The following is a 17,413-nucleotide window of genomic DNA, read 5'->3' as shown; positions in this document are numbered from 1 at the left end:
TCATACATATAATGTTGGGTATGACATTGTCTTGTGTGTTGCTATGACCTCTGACTGTATCTTTCTGCTTCTCTTGATGTGCCTTTCTGTTTCTGTGTGTGTGTGTGTGTGTGTGTGTGTGTGTGTGTGTAAAATAAGTTCAGGTTAAAGAATTACTGAAAAGGGGATAGTCATATCTCCATCTTTGTTAACCAAAACCAGACAGTACCTTTACGAGCTTCTACTTAAATTTATTCCCTTTTTCTTCACTGATCTTGACTTTGGAGTAAACATCATTTTGATATTATTTTTAGTTTTGACAATTTTTTTTTGTCTTTTTGCCTTTTCTAGGGCCAATCCTGTGGCATATGGAGGTTCCCAGGCTAGGAGTCTAATTGGAGATATAGCCGCTGGCCTATGCCAGAGCCACAGCAACGCCAGATCTGAGCCGCGTCTGCGACCTACACCACAGCTCACAGCAATGCCTGATCCTTAACCCACTGAGCAAGGCCGGGGATCAAACCTGCAACCTCATGGTTCCTAGTCAGATTCATTAACCACTGAGCCACGATGGGAACTCCAGTTTTGAGGATATTTTTTGACTATAGGTATGGTTTTACCACCCATGTGTGTTTTTTTTTGTTTTTGTTTTTGCTTTTTAGGGCCATACCCATGGCATATGGAAGTTCCCAGACTAGGGGTTGATTTGGAGCTGCAGCTTCTGGCCTACACCACAGCAGCAGCCATGCTGGATCCTAGCTGCGTTTGTGACCTGCACTACAGCTCATAGCAACACTGGATCCTTAACCTGCTGAGTGAGGCGAGGGATCAAACCCACAACTTCATGGTTCCTAATCGGATTCATTTCTACTGCACCACGATGGGACTCCCATGTTTGCATTCATAAAGAACAGTTTTACATGTTTTCAATCTTTAGGTAGAGGGGTTCATTATTTTGTGACATCTTCTATTCAGCATTTTTATGAAAAAGACATAGTTCTGATTTATTTAGTTGTAGTTTATTCATATTTGTTGTTGTATAGTACTCTTTTGTCTGAATATCTGAATAGTCTACCCATTTTAGTGTTGTTCGGTATTTGGATTGTTTTCAAGTTTTGGTTAATATAAACAATACTGCTGTGAACATTCCTATACATGTCTCTTGAAGACACATGACCAGGAACTACTTTGGAGGATATTATACCTAGGAATGTAATTGCAGATAAGTGTTCCTAGATAACGTCAAATTATTATCCAAAGTTTTTTTTTTTTTAAAAGGTATCGTATTTTTGTATTCATTTTCTAATATTTCATTGCTGGTATACAGAAATGCAACTGACTTCTGAATGTTAATCTTATATCCAGCTACTTTGCTGAATTTATTAATCAGTTCAAGTAGTTTTTGGGTTGAGTCCTTAGGGTTTTCTATGTATAGTATCATGTCATCTGCATACAGTGACAGTTTTATCTCTTCTCTTCCTATATGGATGCCTATTATTTCTTTTGTTTGTCTAATTTCTGTGGCTAGGACTTCCAAAACGATGTTGAAGAGCAGTGGTGAGAGTGGGCATCCCTGTCTTGTTCCAGATTTGAGTGAGAAGGCTTTCAGTTTTTCCCCATTGAGGATTATATTTGCTGTGGGTTTATCATAAATGGCTTTGATTATATTCAGGAATGTTCCCTCTATACCCACTTTGGCGAGGGTCTTGATCATGAATGGATGTTGGACTTTGTCAAATGGTTTTTCTGCATCTATTGAGATGATCATATGATTTTCTCCATTGTATTTTCTTGACTCTTTTGTCATTGATTAATTGAACATAGCTAAGTGGGTTTATTTCTGGACTTTCTATGCTGTTCCACTGATTTTTATGTTTTTGTGCTAGTTCCATACTCTTTTGATTATTATAGCTTTGTAATATAGTCTGAATTCAAGGATCCCTTCAGTTCCTTTCTTCTTTCTCAAGATTGTTTTGGCTCTTTAAGGTCTTTTGTTTTATAAGACTTGATTTTTTATCCTTAGCCATATTAGAAGTTTGGTGGTAAATATGTAGTTGCGCCCCATTATATTCACTTTAAAGATTAGAACATGCCTAATTGTTAACTCCATGATCCCTTATAAGTTGGTTATGAAAATTAAGTGGAAAATTTATTTACACATTTACATTTAAAATTAACTGAATAAAGTCTTATATGTAAAGTGATTATATATAAATTTTTGCAATTGTGAGAAAAAAATCTTAACATTTAGTAAAATTCTAAGTAATTGAAAGATGAGAGCTAAGACAACTGAGAAGTCTAGGGAATTATCAGTCCTCTGTCAAATATAAGAAATTATAAAAGAGGCAGATTAGATATCCTTTGGCATTCTTCCTGATACTCATTTCCCCTGAGGATTTGAATCCCTGGAGAGGTAGGTGACATCAGCTTATTAACAGTATAAGTAAGACATACATTCCCCAGAGACCAGGTAACCAGATTTTGCCAGACCAATCATAATGCAGTTTCAGACCAGTCTATCATGTTCTCATAATGAGCTCTATGTGAAATAACCAGGACATTATAGTCAGAAGTAATACTGAGAGTTTGAAATTGCCTTCCTGTTTCTTCCTACCACCTAGACAGAGGGCAAATCTCTAATACCACCTAAAGATATTTGAAGTCATCATGGGAAAGCACCTTCTTGCTTAAGGGAAATTTAAGTATATTCCAATGCTAGAATAATCAGCCTTTGCACTCACTCCACACAGCCTGCTTCCTGATTCTACATACCCAATTTCCAATGCTCAGTGCTGTATTAAAGGAAGGAACTTGGAAATGAGGTAGGGAATGAGCTTAAGCCACACAGATAAGGTGAATATAAGTGAATGGAATGGAACTCAGTCTTTGTGATGCTTTAGGAATTGGTGAGTTTGTTTTTAATTGCCTTTGCTCTTTAAACAAAAAGCTGAAGTTGTTAGCATATATGTCAGTTGGCAAAAGGAATGGTATAGAAAATTCGTACAGAAATTCACCAAATATAGGAACTAAACTAAATGTTCATTATAGAAGCCAACATTTTATTCCTTGGTGTTTCATCCTGTTGTAGTACATTCATTATACCTCAGTGTGTACATATGGAAAAAATTTAAATACAGGCTATTTGGCTGTAATAAAACATATCCTTCAGTAATAGAATCTTAGTGTATATGGGAATGTAAAAATATTAGACTATATGCTTCTACTTTTTTCCTTTGGCTCCTTATTTCCTGGATATTACAGAATATTCCTTAAAATGTATTGTCAGTATCTGTGGTATTAAAATGTCATTTAATCAAAGAGGTACAAAAATACCTAAAATATATATGGAATCTTCAAAACGCTCAGTTGACAGTTACAAGGAGGTAGCTACATTTTGTGAATATTTTGTCAATGCACCTTTATTTTGAGTTTATTGTTAATGAGAAAAGATAATTTGAGAGGAGCAAGGTGGGAAGAAAAAAGGTGAACGAAATGTGTTTTTTTTTTGTCTTTTTTTAGGGCCTCACCCATGGCATATGGAGGTTCCCAGGCTAGGGGTCGAATTGGAGCTGTAGCCACTGACCTACGCCAGAGCCACAGCAATGCAGGGATCCAAGCCACGTCTGCAACCTAATTTTTAAAATTCTACCTATTTAAATATATGTATATATATATATATATATTTGTTAATATACCTTGTTTTTTCAATTATTTCTTTTTTTGTATCCAAGTTTTAATTCATATATCATTTGTATACCTGAACTTTCTTATATCATGTCATATGATAATGGTTACCAAGGACACGGTTTTTTGTTCCTGTAGCTGGGATGAATGTGTCTAATATTTCCAGTCATTATTATTTATGTAGTTTGTCTAATATAGATCAATATTTCTTACTGCATTAAATCAATTGATGTTACTTAGCATAGGTGATTCCCAGTTAAATTACACAATTTTTTTTTGTCTTTTTCCAGGGCTGCACCCGCGGTATATGGAGGTTCCCAGGCTAAGGGTCTAATCAGAGCTTTAGATGCCAGCCTTTGCCAGAGCCACAGCAATGCCAGATCCGAGCCACGTCTGTGACCTACACCACAGCTCACAGCAACACTGGATCCTTAACCCACTGAGCAAGGCCAGGGATGGAACCTGCAACCTCATGGTTCCTAGTCAGATTCATTAACCATTGAGCCACAATAGGAACTCCCTTTTTTTTTCTTTTCATGGCCACACCTATGGCATATGGAAGATCCTGGACTAGGGAACGAATAGAAGCCACAGCTGCAGCGTAGGTTGCTGTAGCTGCAGCAATCGTAGATCCTTTAACCCACTGTTTCTGGGTTGGCACAGTCCTCAGCAGCAACCCAAACCACTGCAGTAGGATTCTTAACCCACTCTACCACAGTCAGAACTCCTATCAACTGCCTTTTTTTCCCTATGGTTTTAATGTTAAAATATATCATTATTATACTGGATGCATTATTATATTGGTGTTTTCCTTCAGTAAGTTAGCATTTTATATTTTCCTTCCTTCACTTTAGTGAGTGCTTCCTTTAGTAGGTATATTTAGAAAAATTTCAGCAGTTCATTTCAGATCAAAAGAATGTAATTTATACTCTCATCAGTTTCACTGATATGTGTATCAATATTTGTGTGTGTGTGCATGAGACTGAATCATGGTTTTTTATTTGCTCTTCTGAGCAGGTGTGGGTCAGGGTATGTATCCTGTCATTGCACATGTAGACTATCTCTCATAATTTTGTAATCCTATTATGAAATTTTTGGTACACAGACCTTTTTGTGGATACCATGGGTCACATCCTTATAGGAGATCAAAGGAAGGATGAAATATTGTGAAATTCTACATCCTGTCACCTGCAACAATGTCCTCTTGAGTTTTTAACATATTCATTTGGTTGACAGTAAAGTAATGTGTTGGTTAAAAGCACAAACTTTGATATATAAGGGATCTATATTGTGTTAAAACTTTGGGATTTCAGTGATCTTAGCTAAGCTATTTAACCTAACTTTATTTCTTCAACTGTAAAAGAGAAACAGTAATAAATTTCAAATTTTTTTAGAGCTAGTTGAGATGATGCATGAAATGTTTTAGAACATATCAAACACTCAACAATACCAGCAGTAAGAAGTGTATCAATTCAGCCTTCAACCTTAGGATAATTTAACATTTCAAACTTTATTTTGTAATGATTTTTAAAAATTGACATATAGTTGATTTACAGTGTTCTGTCAATTTCTGCTGTACAGCAAAGTGACCCAGTCATACACATACATATGTATTCTTTTTCTCATATTATCTTCCATTATGTTCTATCACAAGAGATTGGATATAGTCCCCTGTGCTATACAGTAGCACCTCATTGCTTATCCCTTCTAAACGTAATAATTTGCATCTACTAACCCCAAACTCCCAGTCCACCCTACCCCTTCCCACCTCTCCCTTGGCAACCACCGGGGAGGTTCTTCATGTCTGTGAGTGTTTCTGTTCTGTGGATAGGTTCATTTGTACCATATTTTAGATTCCACATATAAGTAATATCACATGGTATTTATATTTTTCTTTCTGACTTATTTCACTTAGCATGAGAATCTCTAGTTGCATCCATATCGCTACAAATGGTATTATTTAGTTCTTTTTATGGCTGAGTAGTATTCCATTGTGTAGATGTACCACATCTTCTTAATCCATTAATCTGCTGATGGACATTTAGGTTGTTTCCATGTCTTGGTTATTGTGAATCGTGCTGCCGTGAACATATGGGTGCATATATCTTTTTGAATTTGAGTTTTGTCCAGGTATATGCCCAGGAGTGAAATTGCTAGATCATATGGTAGTTCTATACTTTGTTTTCTGAGGAACCTTCATATTGTTTTCCACAGTGGTTGTACCAGTTTACATTCCCACAACAGTGGAGGAGGGTTCCCTTTTCTCCACATCCTCTCCAGTATTTGTTATTTGTGAACTTATTTTTTTCTCCACACTCTCTAAAGCACTTATTTTTTTTGTAGACTTATTAATCATAGCCATTCTGACTCGTATGAGGTGGTACCTCATTGTAATTTTGATTTTCATTTCTCTGATAATTAGTGATGATGAGCACTTTTTCACATGCCTGCTGGCCATCTGTATGTCTTCTTTGGAGAAGTGTCTATTTAGGTCTTCTCCCCACTTTTTGATTGGGTCGTTTGGTTTTTTTTGTTGCTGAGTTGTATGAATTGTTTCTATATTTTGGAGATTAGGCCCTTGTTGGTTGCATCACTTGTAACTATTTTCTCCCATTCTGTAGGTTGTCTTTTCATTCTTTAAGATAGTTTCTTTTGCTGTCCAAAAGCTTGTAATTTTAATTAGGTTCCAATATTTCAAACTTTAAATGTTAGAATTTTTAAAAATTAAATATTGGTTTTGGAGGTATATGAACTAATGCTCCTCCATACTGTTTTGTGATTGAGTGTTAAGTTAGATTAGTTTAATCCTTCTCATACATGTTGTATTGAATTTCTATTATGTGTGCTTCTAACATTTTAAACCACATAATTTTTGGTTGTTTGCTTTCCTTGTAACTAAATTATGGGACAAGGAGGACATCAGTTATTGGGGAATATTTCATAAGGCCCCTCCACCACTACATCTTCTTACTTTGACCATCACTTTTCCCTTACTCAGATTTTTTTAGACATTTATTTTACGCCAATTCTTTTTTTTTTGTCTTTTTTTCTTTTCTAGGGCCGCACCCGAGGCATATGGAGGTTCCTAGGCTAGAGGTCTCATCGGAGCTATAGTTGCTGGCCTATGCCAGAGCCACAGCAACGTGGAATCCAAGCCACCACATCTGCAACCTACACCACAGCTCATAGCAATGCCGGATCCTTAACCCACTGAGCAAGGCCAGGGATCGAACCCCGCAACCTCATGGTTCTTAGTCGGATTCATTAACACTGAGCCACAACGGGAACTCCTATTTTATGCCAATTCTGAATCAATTTCTTTTACATTTCAGTGGCTGTATACCCAATCCTGGTGTAGATTTTAAAAATCTTAGAAGAATTAGAAAGTTACTCTGTGCCTAAACACTTGAATATAATTGAGCTGAATTATTTGCTTTCTAATGTGACTTAGATCAGTGTATGACCATGCTTATGCAGTTATAAATAGTTGGAAGAAAATGGTAGTCAAATAACCTTAGAAATAAAAATGTTTAGGTCTGATGTAAGTAATGCTCCAAGATGGCTGCCAGAAAGGTGCATATATAAAATTAACCCTATATTGATGTTCTTAGATTTTTTTGTTTTGGTCTTTTGTCTTTTTAGGGCTGCACCTGAGGCATATGAAAGTTCCCAGGCTAGGGGTTGAATCTGAATTGGGGCTACAGCTGCCAGCCTACACCACAGCCACAGCAACTCAGGGTCTGAGCTGTATCTGCTATTTGCACCGCAGCTCACAGCAACTTCAGATCCTTAACCCACTGCACAAGGCCAGGGATTGAACCCGCATCCTCATGGATACTAGTTGGATTTGTTAACTGCTGAGCTACGATGGGAACTCTTGTTCTTAGATTTTTATAATATGCAAAATATGCTTTTCTTCATGTCTTTCCTTTTATTACTTTTAGTCTTACATTCTTTATTTGACCTGTCATTGTATTGACCATTTATCTGTTTTTATCTATATGTATTTGTTTATTTACTTATTTATTGTAGGGAGTGATGTAAAGTATTACACTTTGTATGTAGATAACACATTAGATAACTCTAAAAAAAGTTTATCTTGAGTAGAATGTTGATAGTGAATAATCCTACCTCTTTAGGAATTCCACTCACTACTTGTTGATAATATGTGAAAATGAAAGCAACAAAAAGGAGAGGTAAGTGTTGATTATTGGATTTTGGACTACTGACTTCACTTGATTATGTACAGTCATGGAATCCTGGCGTTCTTGTTAAATTGGTAGAGTAGCTTTGGTATCTTCAGGGTAAGAGTTAAGCACTGTAATTGAATGGTGGTGTTTTCAGGCTCTGAGTGTTTAATTTTTTACTAGTATACAAAAAGACCAAGGTAGTATTCACAAATATATTATGAGTAGAGAGATAATTTCGCCAAAGTTTTTATGTGCAGCAGACTCTTAGTAAGAGTTTGAATGTAATTTAATAATCTTTTGTGTTAAGTACATTATAGGTCATAAATTTCTGTATCTGAATGTACGAAAGAGATTATTTTCTCTTAGATACATATATATGTATGTTTTATGGCTACACCCCTGTCATATGGAAGTTCCCCAGCCAGGGATTGAATCCAAGCCTCAGTGGTGGCAACACTAGGTCCTTTAACCCGCTGTGCTGGGGATCAAACTTGCGTATTGGCACTGCAGAGATGCCATCAATCCTGTTGCAGCACAGTGGGAACTCCATGAGATACATATTTAAAATGAACTTTCTTGTCTGTCTGCATCTGTTATTCATTCTGGTCACTATCCCTTGCTTTCTCCTCATCCCCAATATCTCTAAATTGCATATATAAATATATGCACACACATATAAAATTATACTACTTTAAATCCTATTAAACTCAATCTGAAGAAAGACTTTTATATCTATTATTGATGTAAACACAAGGTCCATTATTTGGTTTTTCTTTTTCTTTTTTTTCCCCACATCTGTGGATGTGGAAGTTCCTGGGCCAGGGATTGAATCCAAATTAGAGTTGTGACCTGTGATGCAGCTGTGGCAGTGCCAGATCCTTAACCCACTGTGCCACAAGGGAACTATTTGGTTTTTCTTAGATGAAATGTCAAATTTTTTGTTATTGTGTAGAACAAATTGATATAAAATTGATATATATAAATTTCAATGAATAGTTTATTTATTCAAATAGTTGAATGTAAAATCCCATGGCCATGTCTTTGAACATGATAGATTATCTCCTTCATCTTGCCTCTTTTTGAGAAGATACTCTTTAAAATTTGCTAAATGTCTTGCCTTGACAGGAACCATGTACTAACACAGGATGGAACAGAGAAATGGAAGTTCTTTCACTGGATTTATCCTGCTGGGTTTCTCTGACAGGCCTCAACTGGAGCAGGTCCTCTTTGTGGTTCTTTTGATCTTCTACGTCTTCACTTTGTTGGGAAACTCAACTATCATTGCATTGTCCCAGGTGGACCCACAACTTCACACCCCTATGTACTTTTTCCTCTCCAACCTAAGCTTTGTGGACCTGTGTTATACTACCAGCATTGTCTCCCAGCTCCTGGTTAATCTCAGAGGATCAGACAAATCCATCTCCTTTGGTGGTTGTGTAGTTCAGCTGTGCATTGCTCTAGGATTGGGATGTGCAGAATGTATTCTCCTAGGAGTTATGGCACTTGACCGCTATGCAGCTGTTTGCAAGCCCCTTCACTACACAGTAATCATGCACCCCCGTCTCTGTGCCCTGATGGCTTCTGCTTCATGGATCATTGGTTTTGCCACCTCCTTATTGGAGACAGTGCTCATCTTCCTTTTACCACTCTGTGGGAGAAATGAATTAGACCACTTCTTTTGTGAGGTCCCTTCTTTGCTCAAGCTTGCCTGTGTTGACACCTCTGTGAATGAGTCTGAGCTCTTCTTTGCCAGCGTCATCATTCTTTTCATACCTGTTACATTAATAATGTTCTCCTATGGTGGCATTGTGAGGGCAGTCTTAAGAATAAAGTCTTCTGCAGGGCAGAGAAAAGCATTTGGGACATGTGGATCCTACCTGATAGTGGTCTCCCTGTTCTATGGCTCAGCCCTCTATGCTTGTCTTCATCCCAGCAACAAGGACTCCCAGGATCAGGGCAAGTTCATATCTCTCTTCTACACCACCATTACCCCCATGATCAATCCCCTGATATATACACTGCGCAACAAGGAAGTGAAGGGAGCAATGAGGAGGATGCTTTGGAAGGACTCTGCCTCCAGATGATGGGGTGAGGAAGATAATTTAATGGAAGGACCTTGAATGTCAAAACTCTAGATGTTTGTGTCCCCCATGTGTCATCTAAAATTTCTCTGGAAACTCTCAAGGGAATTTCTTTACTTCATTCCTTTTTAAAAGTGAATGTTCAAAATCTAAGTTTATTGATTCATCCCAACATTCAGTGTTCCTACAGCATCTGCTTTATACTTATTATTTTTAAAAGCTTTATATTAATTATTTTTCTTATTTGCATTCCCATCTGGGAACATGGTTCCATTTCTTCTTGCAAAATGACATATGAGTACGTAACACGAAAGCACAGCCAAAATAAAAATATGAAGTCACTGAAACAGTGTAAGGAATACCAATATTTTATCATTTTCTAACAATTGCTAGAAGGATACCATTATTCTTACATTTTCATCATGGTTCTATTAAAAATTCCATGGTTTGACTGTATCAAGTCCTTTTTTAAAAACAGAAGTAGTGGAGAAACTGTGGGAAAAACAAACTCTAATATTAGTGAAAAATTTACTACATTAATCTTGATAAAACCTTTCAGATAGTTGACCCAACTTTGACCTCCCCAGCGAGGCAATCGTTTTATGTAGCATCATTTCAAAGAAGGCTGTACAAAGGAATCACTGAGTGAAGGGTATGATGCACTGCTGTCAATGACAATGGTAGTCCATAGCATGAGGAGTGCTTATACAAATTTTGTACATAGGAGAAATACTGATGTGAGATATGGAAGTTGGTTATTTTAAGTTTGTGAGCAACTTAGTTCCTTTTAAAAATGACTTTTGTGGACATTATATCTGAATAGCATATGACCCAAGCTCTAGTTCATATTCTATACATTTTACCTACTGTAATGCGGCAAAAGTTTCAGTAATATATGTTTAGGTTAACATCTTCATACCATTTTATAAACTCTTTGATTTAGGTGTCAATTGGTCAGGACCTTGAATCTTTCATCTGGCAAAGGCTCCATGAAATTTGAATTCAGTGAAATATAAAATATTGAAAATGGCCCCTGATTCCCAGGAAATCCCTTGTTTTGTGGAAACTTACTGAGATTCACCAGAAGGAAATTTAAAGAATAAATAAAGTGACTATTAATTAAAAATATATGCCTAAGCTTTACTAACAGTTATCTAATTATGAATAAACTGTCATAGAGTTCTGAATTATAAGTAACAATATAAACATTTCAGAAATACTTAATCTGTCCTTTTAGCCCTTAGAGCCCTGCCCAGGCTCATTTTGCTGTATAAATTTGTTTTAAGTATGGCTCCTGGTTTCTGTGTATGTTTAATTTCATGAGCAGTGTAACTTCTAACAGAGGTTAGAACTTTGACAGTGCCGACATCAGAGAAATGGTCATGATCTTTGGTAGATTTTTCCAACATGTACTACAAAGCAAGTAAATGCATTTGGGTCTCTTAGTAGAAATGTAAGCATAACAATTATCACACCGTTCCCTAGCCTTGCAGCTAACTAACATCCTCCTTTGTCTTGTTCCCCCTCATCTGATTTGCTCATGGAAAATCTTCCAAGCTGGAAATGACAGTATGGGTAAATTATATATATGATGAATATTCTATTTATATGCCTAGGTGTCTAACAGCATCACACTATTCACACTTGAAATCAACACTTGCAAAACCATGTATTTTGACGCTATAGTAATGCCAGGTTAAAAGCAGTTTGGAAGGCTGTTTAGCCCCAATGTTTAGCCCTTATTATTCAATCATATCTTTTTAATAAATATTTTTTATTATAGTTGATTTACAATGTTCTGTCAATTTCTTCTGTACAGCAAAGTGACCCAGTCATACATATATATACATTCTTTTTTCATAGTATCCTCCATCATGCTCCATCACAAGTGATTATATATAGTTCCCTGTGCTATACAGTAGGACCTCATTGCTTATCCCTTCTAAATGTAATAGTTTGCATCTACTAACCCCAAACTCCCAGTCCATCCCACTCTCTCCTCCTCCCCCTTGGCAACCACAGGTGTGTTCTTCAAGTCTCTTGAGTCTGTTTCTGTTCTGTAGATAGGTTCATTTGTGCCATATTTTAGATTCCACATATAAGTGAATCATATGTTATTTGTTTTTCTCCTTCTGACTTTCTTCACTTAGTATGAGAATTTCTACTTGCATCCATGTTGCTGCAAATGGCATTATTTAGTTCTTTTTTATGGTCGAGTAGTATTTCATTATGTATATGTACCACATCTTCTTAATCTTTTAATCTGCTGATGAACATTTAGGTTGTTTTTGTGTCTTGGCTATTGTGAATAGTGCTGCCATGAACATAGGGGTGCATATATCTTTCTGAATGAATGTTTTATCTGGATATATGCCCAGGAGTGGGATTGCTGGATCATATGGTAATTCTGTATTTGGTTTTCTGAGGAACCTCCATACTGTTTTCCATAGTGTATTCAATCATATCTTGATAGTTATGCCCAAATATTTACTTTAAAATTCCTGAAATGGAGTTCCCTGGTGGCCTAGCATTTACGGATTCATCGTTGTCACTACTGTGGCTCAGGGTGGATCCCTGGACCAGGAACTTCTGCATGTCATGGGTGCAGACAACAAACAACAAAATCCCTGAAATGTATTTTCTCAGGTGCAGAAACCCTCAAGGTCTCACGAAGCCAAGAACTTGTTGTTCTGACTACTCTGCTCTTAAGGAGTCCCAAAATGCTGCTATAAAACAGATTTATTACTTCTAAGCAAATGTTTGAATATCATTTTGACGTGCATATACTTAGGAATAAATTACAAATAATAATGATCTCTGGGTTCTAAGCTAAAATTTAAAAAAAATCACTGAAAAGACACCATGTACCCAACAAGTTCAGTGTTGTTTTATAATTTTTTCAAATTGTATCTAGGAACTCTGCCTTTCCAAGCTGTCCATCTATATAGGCTGACTTCAAAGTCGTTCCAGTTATTTGCACTGTTTCCTTTGGAATTCTCAAAAACTGTGAAATGGTTGCAGTGTTTGTACTCAGGGCTTGGCTAAATTATTTCATCCCATCTGGAGTTCATGACTGTTAGTATGCCTAAAGAAAATAAAAAATTCTTTCACTGTTTTTGCCTTCTGAGGAACACAGGGTACACACCATCAGCTCAGGTGATGAGTGATCACAGACACCTGAAATTTCAGTCAGACTCACATGGAACACAGTTCTTAACCAGTACAAGTTTTACTAACAATTAGAAAATAATTCTAACCCAAGCAACAAGACATGCAATATCTATGAACCCCTAAAGTCAGACACTACTTCTTGAGTTCGTCTTCCTACAAGTAATGCTTATTACTATTATTTTTTAATTTGGGTCTCTAAGTTGTATGGTACAAGTCAGCACAAAGAAGGCCTGGAAGTTTCTTACTTTATTTGTGTCACCTTTCTGGTCCTGTTTGGCTTTAGGACTTTTACTTTTTAAAATGATTGTAGTCTGTATGCTGTAGGTTTACTATACTTTAAACAGATCCTGTCTATCCTGCTGAAAACATTACATAATTAGTAATCAGTATATAGGAGCCTCTGTAATATTCTCATTTATTTTCAAGTCAATAGATTTCAGCAGTTTATGTTTGCCTGGATTCTGCTTTTAACAGGGTCACTGAGGAGGGAAGAAGTTCTCTGTCAATTCTTTCCATTGCAGGTGAGTTCTTTTCTGATGCTCATCTGTATTATAGATGAAAGTTTCTTTCATCTTTTTTAGTATTATAGCATATTTCAAACCTGTCTTGGCAGACCCAGGGAACTACAGTGTATAGAGATGTCTTGGGAATGTTGGCTTGCCTGGAAGGGGGCCTCTGCGTAAATGCAGAAATGAGAAGTTGTATGACCCTTGAAATCAGAGGAATCAGAGAATGTGGTCCCTGAGATAACTGTAGGGACTAGATACCCTTGCGTCTTTTAAAACAATTCTATTCTTGATTTACATTGTTTGGTGGACTTAGTTTAAACATTCTGAACTGAATGAAAAATATGAGGTACTTAAAACCTGCAAGTTCTGATTAGGCAACCATTTCTGAGGTCAGTTTTAGCCTTTTTTGAGAGGGAAACTCTTCAGTTGTTGTACCCATGGCTTTTGTTTCAATGCAGCATCCTGGACATTTCCAGTGATTAGGTTATGGGGGATACTCATGATCAATGGGATGTCACTGTTAGTCTTCAAAGCCTTTTTCAGGAGCCCACCCCAGATTCTATGTTAGCAGGTCACAAATAATGCTTACCGAGTGGTTTTCAGTGTCTGTTTCAAGTGTCTGAGGATTGTTAAATAGTCTCGCAAGATTATCTTTGCAAAGTTTCCTTATTAATTTGCCCACTCAATGAGAACTCTGTTTTAAAGCATATAAAGAGAACATCTTGGCTAACAAGATGTCATTTTTAGTATGAAATTAACCTCTCTCTGGATTTACTCCCCATCTTGGAAAGAGCCTCCAATACTTCCACTGTATATTCTGTCCTCCTTTTTAGTCACTCAGAAGTCTCCCAGTGCACTAGAGTTTCAGTCTGCAAGCCCTGCATTAGCTCTGTCTCGAGTCTGGTGTTCTCCTCACTAGTCTTCTTAGTGCCCCTTTGACTTCGTTGTTTCTCAAAGTGTAAATCAGGGGATTCAGCAGGGGAGTCACCAGAGTATAGAAGAGCGCCATGCTTTTGTTCACATCCTGAGAGTAACTGGAGGGAGGCTGGAGGTACATGGAGATGAGTGTCCCGAAGAAAACAGTCACTACCATTAAGTGAGAACCACAAGTTCCAAAAGCCTTGCGCCTCCCCTGGGCTGACTTTATCTTCAGGACTGCATGGGTAATGTGGCCATAGGACACTAAGATAAGTGACAGGGGCACCACCAAGAAGAGGACACTGACAGCAAAGACTTCAGCCTCATTGATGGAGGTGTTGGTGCAGGCCAGTTTCAGCATCGCTGGAACTTCACAGAAGAAATGGTCGACTTGGTTTTTGCCACAGAGAGGAAGAGTCATGGTCAGTGCTGTCTGTACTACAGAACTGCCAAACCCCGTGAGCCAAGCAGTTGCCACCAGCTGCGAGCAAAGCTGAGGATGCATGATCAGCATGTAGTGGAGTGGGCGGCACACAGCTGCATAGCGGTCATAGGCCATGACAGACAGGAGGACGCATTCTACACCCCCAAGCCCCAAGGCAACGAAGAGCTGGGTCACACAACCACCATAGGTGATGCGCTTGTCCTTTCCCTTAAAGTTGGCCACTGTCTGGGGGACAGTGCAAGTAGTCAAACACAGATCCATAAAAGAGAGATTGGAGAGGAAGAAATACATAGGGGTGTGGAGGTGAGAATCCACAAGTGACAGAAGTATAATGGTGCCATTGCCTAAGAAGCTCAAAAAGTAGATGATCAGGATGAGCACAGACAGAGCGGTTTCCAGCTGAGGCCGATTGGAGAAGCCCAGGAGAATGAATCCAGAGAAGGTGCTGTCATTAGCTCTCTCCATTGTTGTCTAGGTGTTGAAATTAAGAGGACTCACACTTTTTTTTTTTTTTTGGTCTTTTGTCTTTTTAGGGCCGCACCTGAGGCATGTGGAGGTTCCCAGGCTAGGGGTCCAATCGGAGCTGTTGCTAGGGGCCTATACCAAAGCCACAGCAATGCCAGATCTGAGCCGCATCTGCGACCTACACTACAGCTCACGGCAATGTCGGATCCTTAACCCACTTTGTGAGGCCAGGGATCGAGCCTGAAACCTCATGGTTCCTAGTCGGATTCAGTTCCATTGCGCCACGATGGGAACTCCAGGACCCACGCTTTTATCTTGCGTGTTTAATCTACCTCTTTTTTCCTAGAGTGGGTAAATAGTGGTTAGAAGATTGAGGCATTTTCACCGTTACTTCCCTGTTGGCAAGATAGAGGGTGCTAGATAGCTACGTATGTGAGTATCTTCCATGTTTCAGGCACTGGCCTAAGCATGTACTATACATTGTGCCACAACAGTTCTATGAGCTTCAAATAAATAGATGAGGGAACTACGAGTTAAAGAGGTTCAGTAGGGTTTTTTTTTTTCCCTATTTTTGGCTGCCCTTGTAGCATGCAGAAGTTCCTGGGCCAGGGTTGGAGCCGGCACCATAGCAGCAACCTGAGCCACAGCAGTGACAATTTCAAATCCTTAACCTGCCAAGCCACAAGGGAACTCTGATTAGTTTTTATCATAGTGATGTGCCTAAGAAACTACAGAGACGGGATTCAAACTGACTTTACAACATGAGTTCTAAACTGCTAGGGACACTATATATATGATTGTGAACTATTAAGATAACTCATGACGCTCCAAAAATGAAATCTGATTGTTTTTTCTACATAAGTTGCAAATATGTACCTCTTGTATCCCCCACTTTTTTTTCGTCATTGAGCTTTGAAGTATTTCAGACTGGCTCTCGTGCTCCTGTATTTTTTCTGTAGAGAAAAAATATTTTCTGGAGGTGCACAGATAATGAAATTTACTATTGAATTTACAATTTTATTTAAATGAGGGCAATACATCCTAATGTGTAAAACAAAGAAAGCTTTGGCGTGGAGCCTGTAATCATGTCTCTGGATTGGGAATCTTCTATTAGAAATGATTTGAGAATTTGTTGTATCCAAACTTCACGTTCAGGGAGGACTAGGCTGAGTAATCATCATTGATACCACTTTCAGTAAAAAGCCAGTAAACTACCAATTACCTTTTCCTTTTCTTTCACTTTAAAGTCTTGTAAAATTGTTTAATGTGATAGGGCAGATATTCTTCTTCAGTTTCTCTGTGTGCACTTCTTCTAAATGCAGACCTCACATTAATCATTCTGTTTGCCATTAAGTCATCTAGTCTTATGTTAGGAATCACTCTCTCTCATACAAATACCCACACAACACCATGAGGCAAATTTAATAGTAAATAATACCTAAAGAACAGGAAAATGTCATAATAGCACCATACGCTAGAAAAGCGTCTTGTGTATTTAGTAGACTTGGACAATAATTTTGTTGAATACGTGAAAATATGAAGGAAGTTTAAAAAGTGTAAGAGGATATCGAAACTAAATTTAGGAGTTGTAGAGATTTATAAATGTGCAGGTGGAAAACAAATGAAATCTGGAACAGCACTTAACAAGTAGTCAACTATTCTAATTTTATATATATATATTTTTAATGCTGGTTTGCATGGAAACTTGCAGGACTCTCTCTTTTGTAAATATAAAACTTTTCAAGAGCAAAATGCATGACCAGGAAAGAGGATACTTTTCTACGTGTCAGTTATGCCTCTTCTGTTGGCTTCTTGGTACCCATATTGCTTTTATTCCTAATTTTTAAAGTAATTGTTTTGGTATCTTGGTGGCTGTTCTTACTCTGGTGCCAAAGCATAAAATAAATTTGGAATAAAAAGTCGTAAAATGCAAAAAGAAAAAAGGGGATCCGGGTACTGGAATACTAAGAA

The 17,413-nt window shown here is 37.7% G+C and overlaps 1 protein-coding gene and 1 pseudogene across 1 annotated transcript; one reads left to right on the top strand and one right to left on the bottom strand.

Annotated features, from left to right (window-relative positions):
* Positions 1-8,983: 8,983 nt before the first annotated feature.
* On the top strand, positions 8,984-9,937 carry LOC125136167 (putative olfactory receptor 2B8; annotated as a pseudogene).
* Positions 9,938-14,497: 4,560 nt separating this feature from the next.
* LOC125136169 (putative olfactory receptor 2B8) lies at positions 14,498-15,442 on the bottom strand. The gene has a single exon (XM_047796872.1). The coding sequence runs from the start codon at positions 15,440-15,442 to the stop codon at positions 14,498-14,500; it is 945 nt and encodes a 314-aa protein (XP_047652828.1).
* Between the last annotated feature and the right edge of the window lie 1,971 nt (positions 15,443-17,413).

Source organism: Phacochoerus africanus, chromosome 9, assembly GCF_016906955.1.
Source record: "Phacochoerus africanus isolate WHEZ1 chromosome 9, ROS_Pafr_v1, whole genome shotgun sequence".
Classification (NCBI taxonomy): Eukaryota; Metazoa; Chordata; class Mammalia; order Artiodactyla; family Suidae; genus Phacochoerus; species Phacochoerus africanus.
The sequence above is the reverse complement of the archived record's forward strand: the minus strand, read 5'-3'. Positions and strand labels throughout refer to the sequence as shown.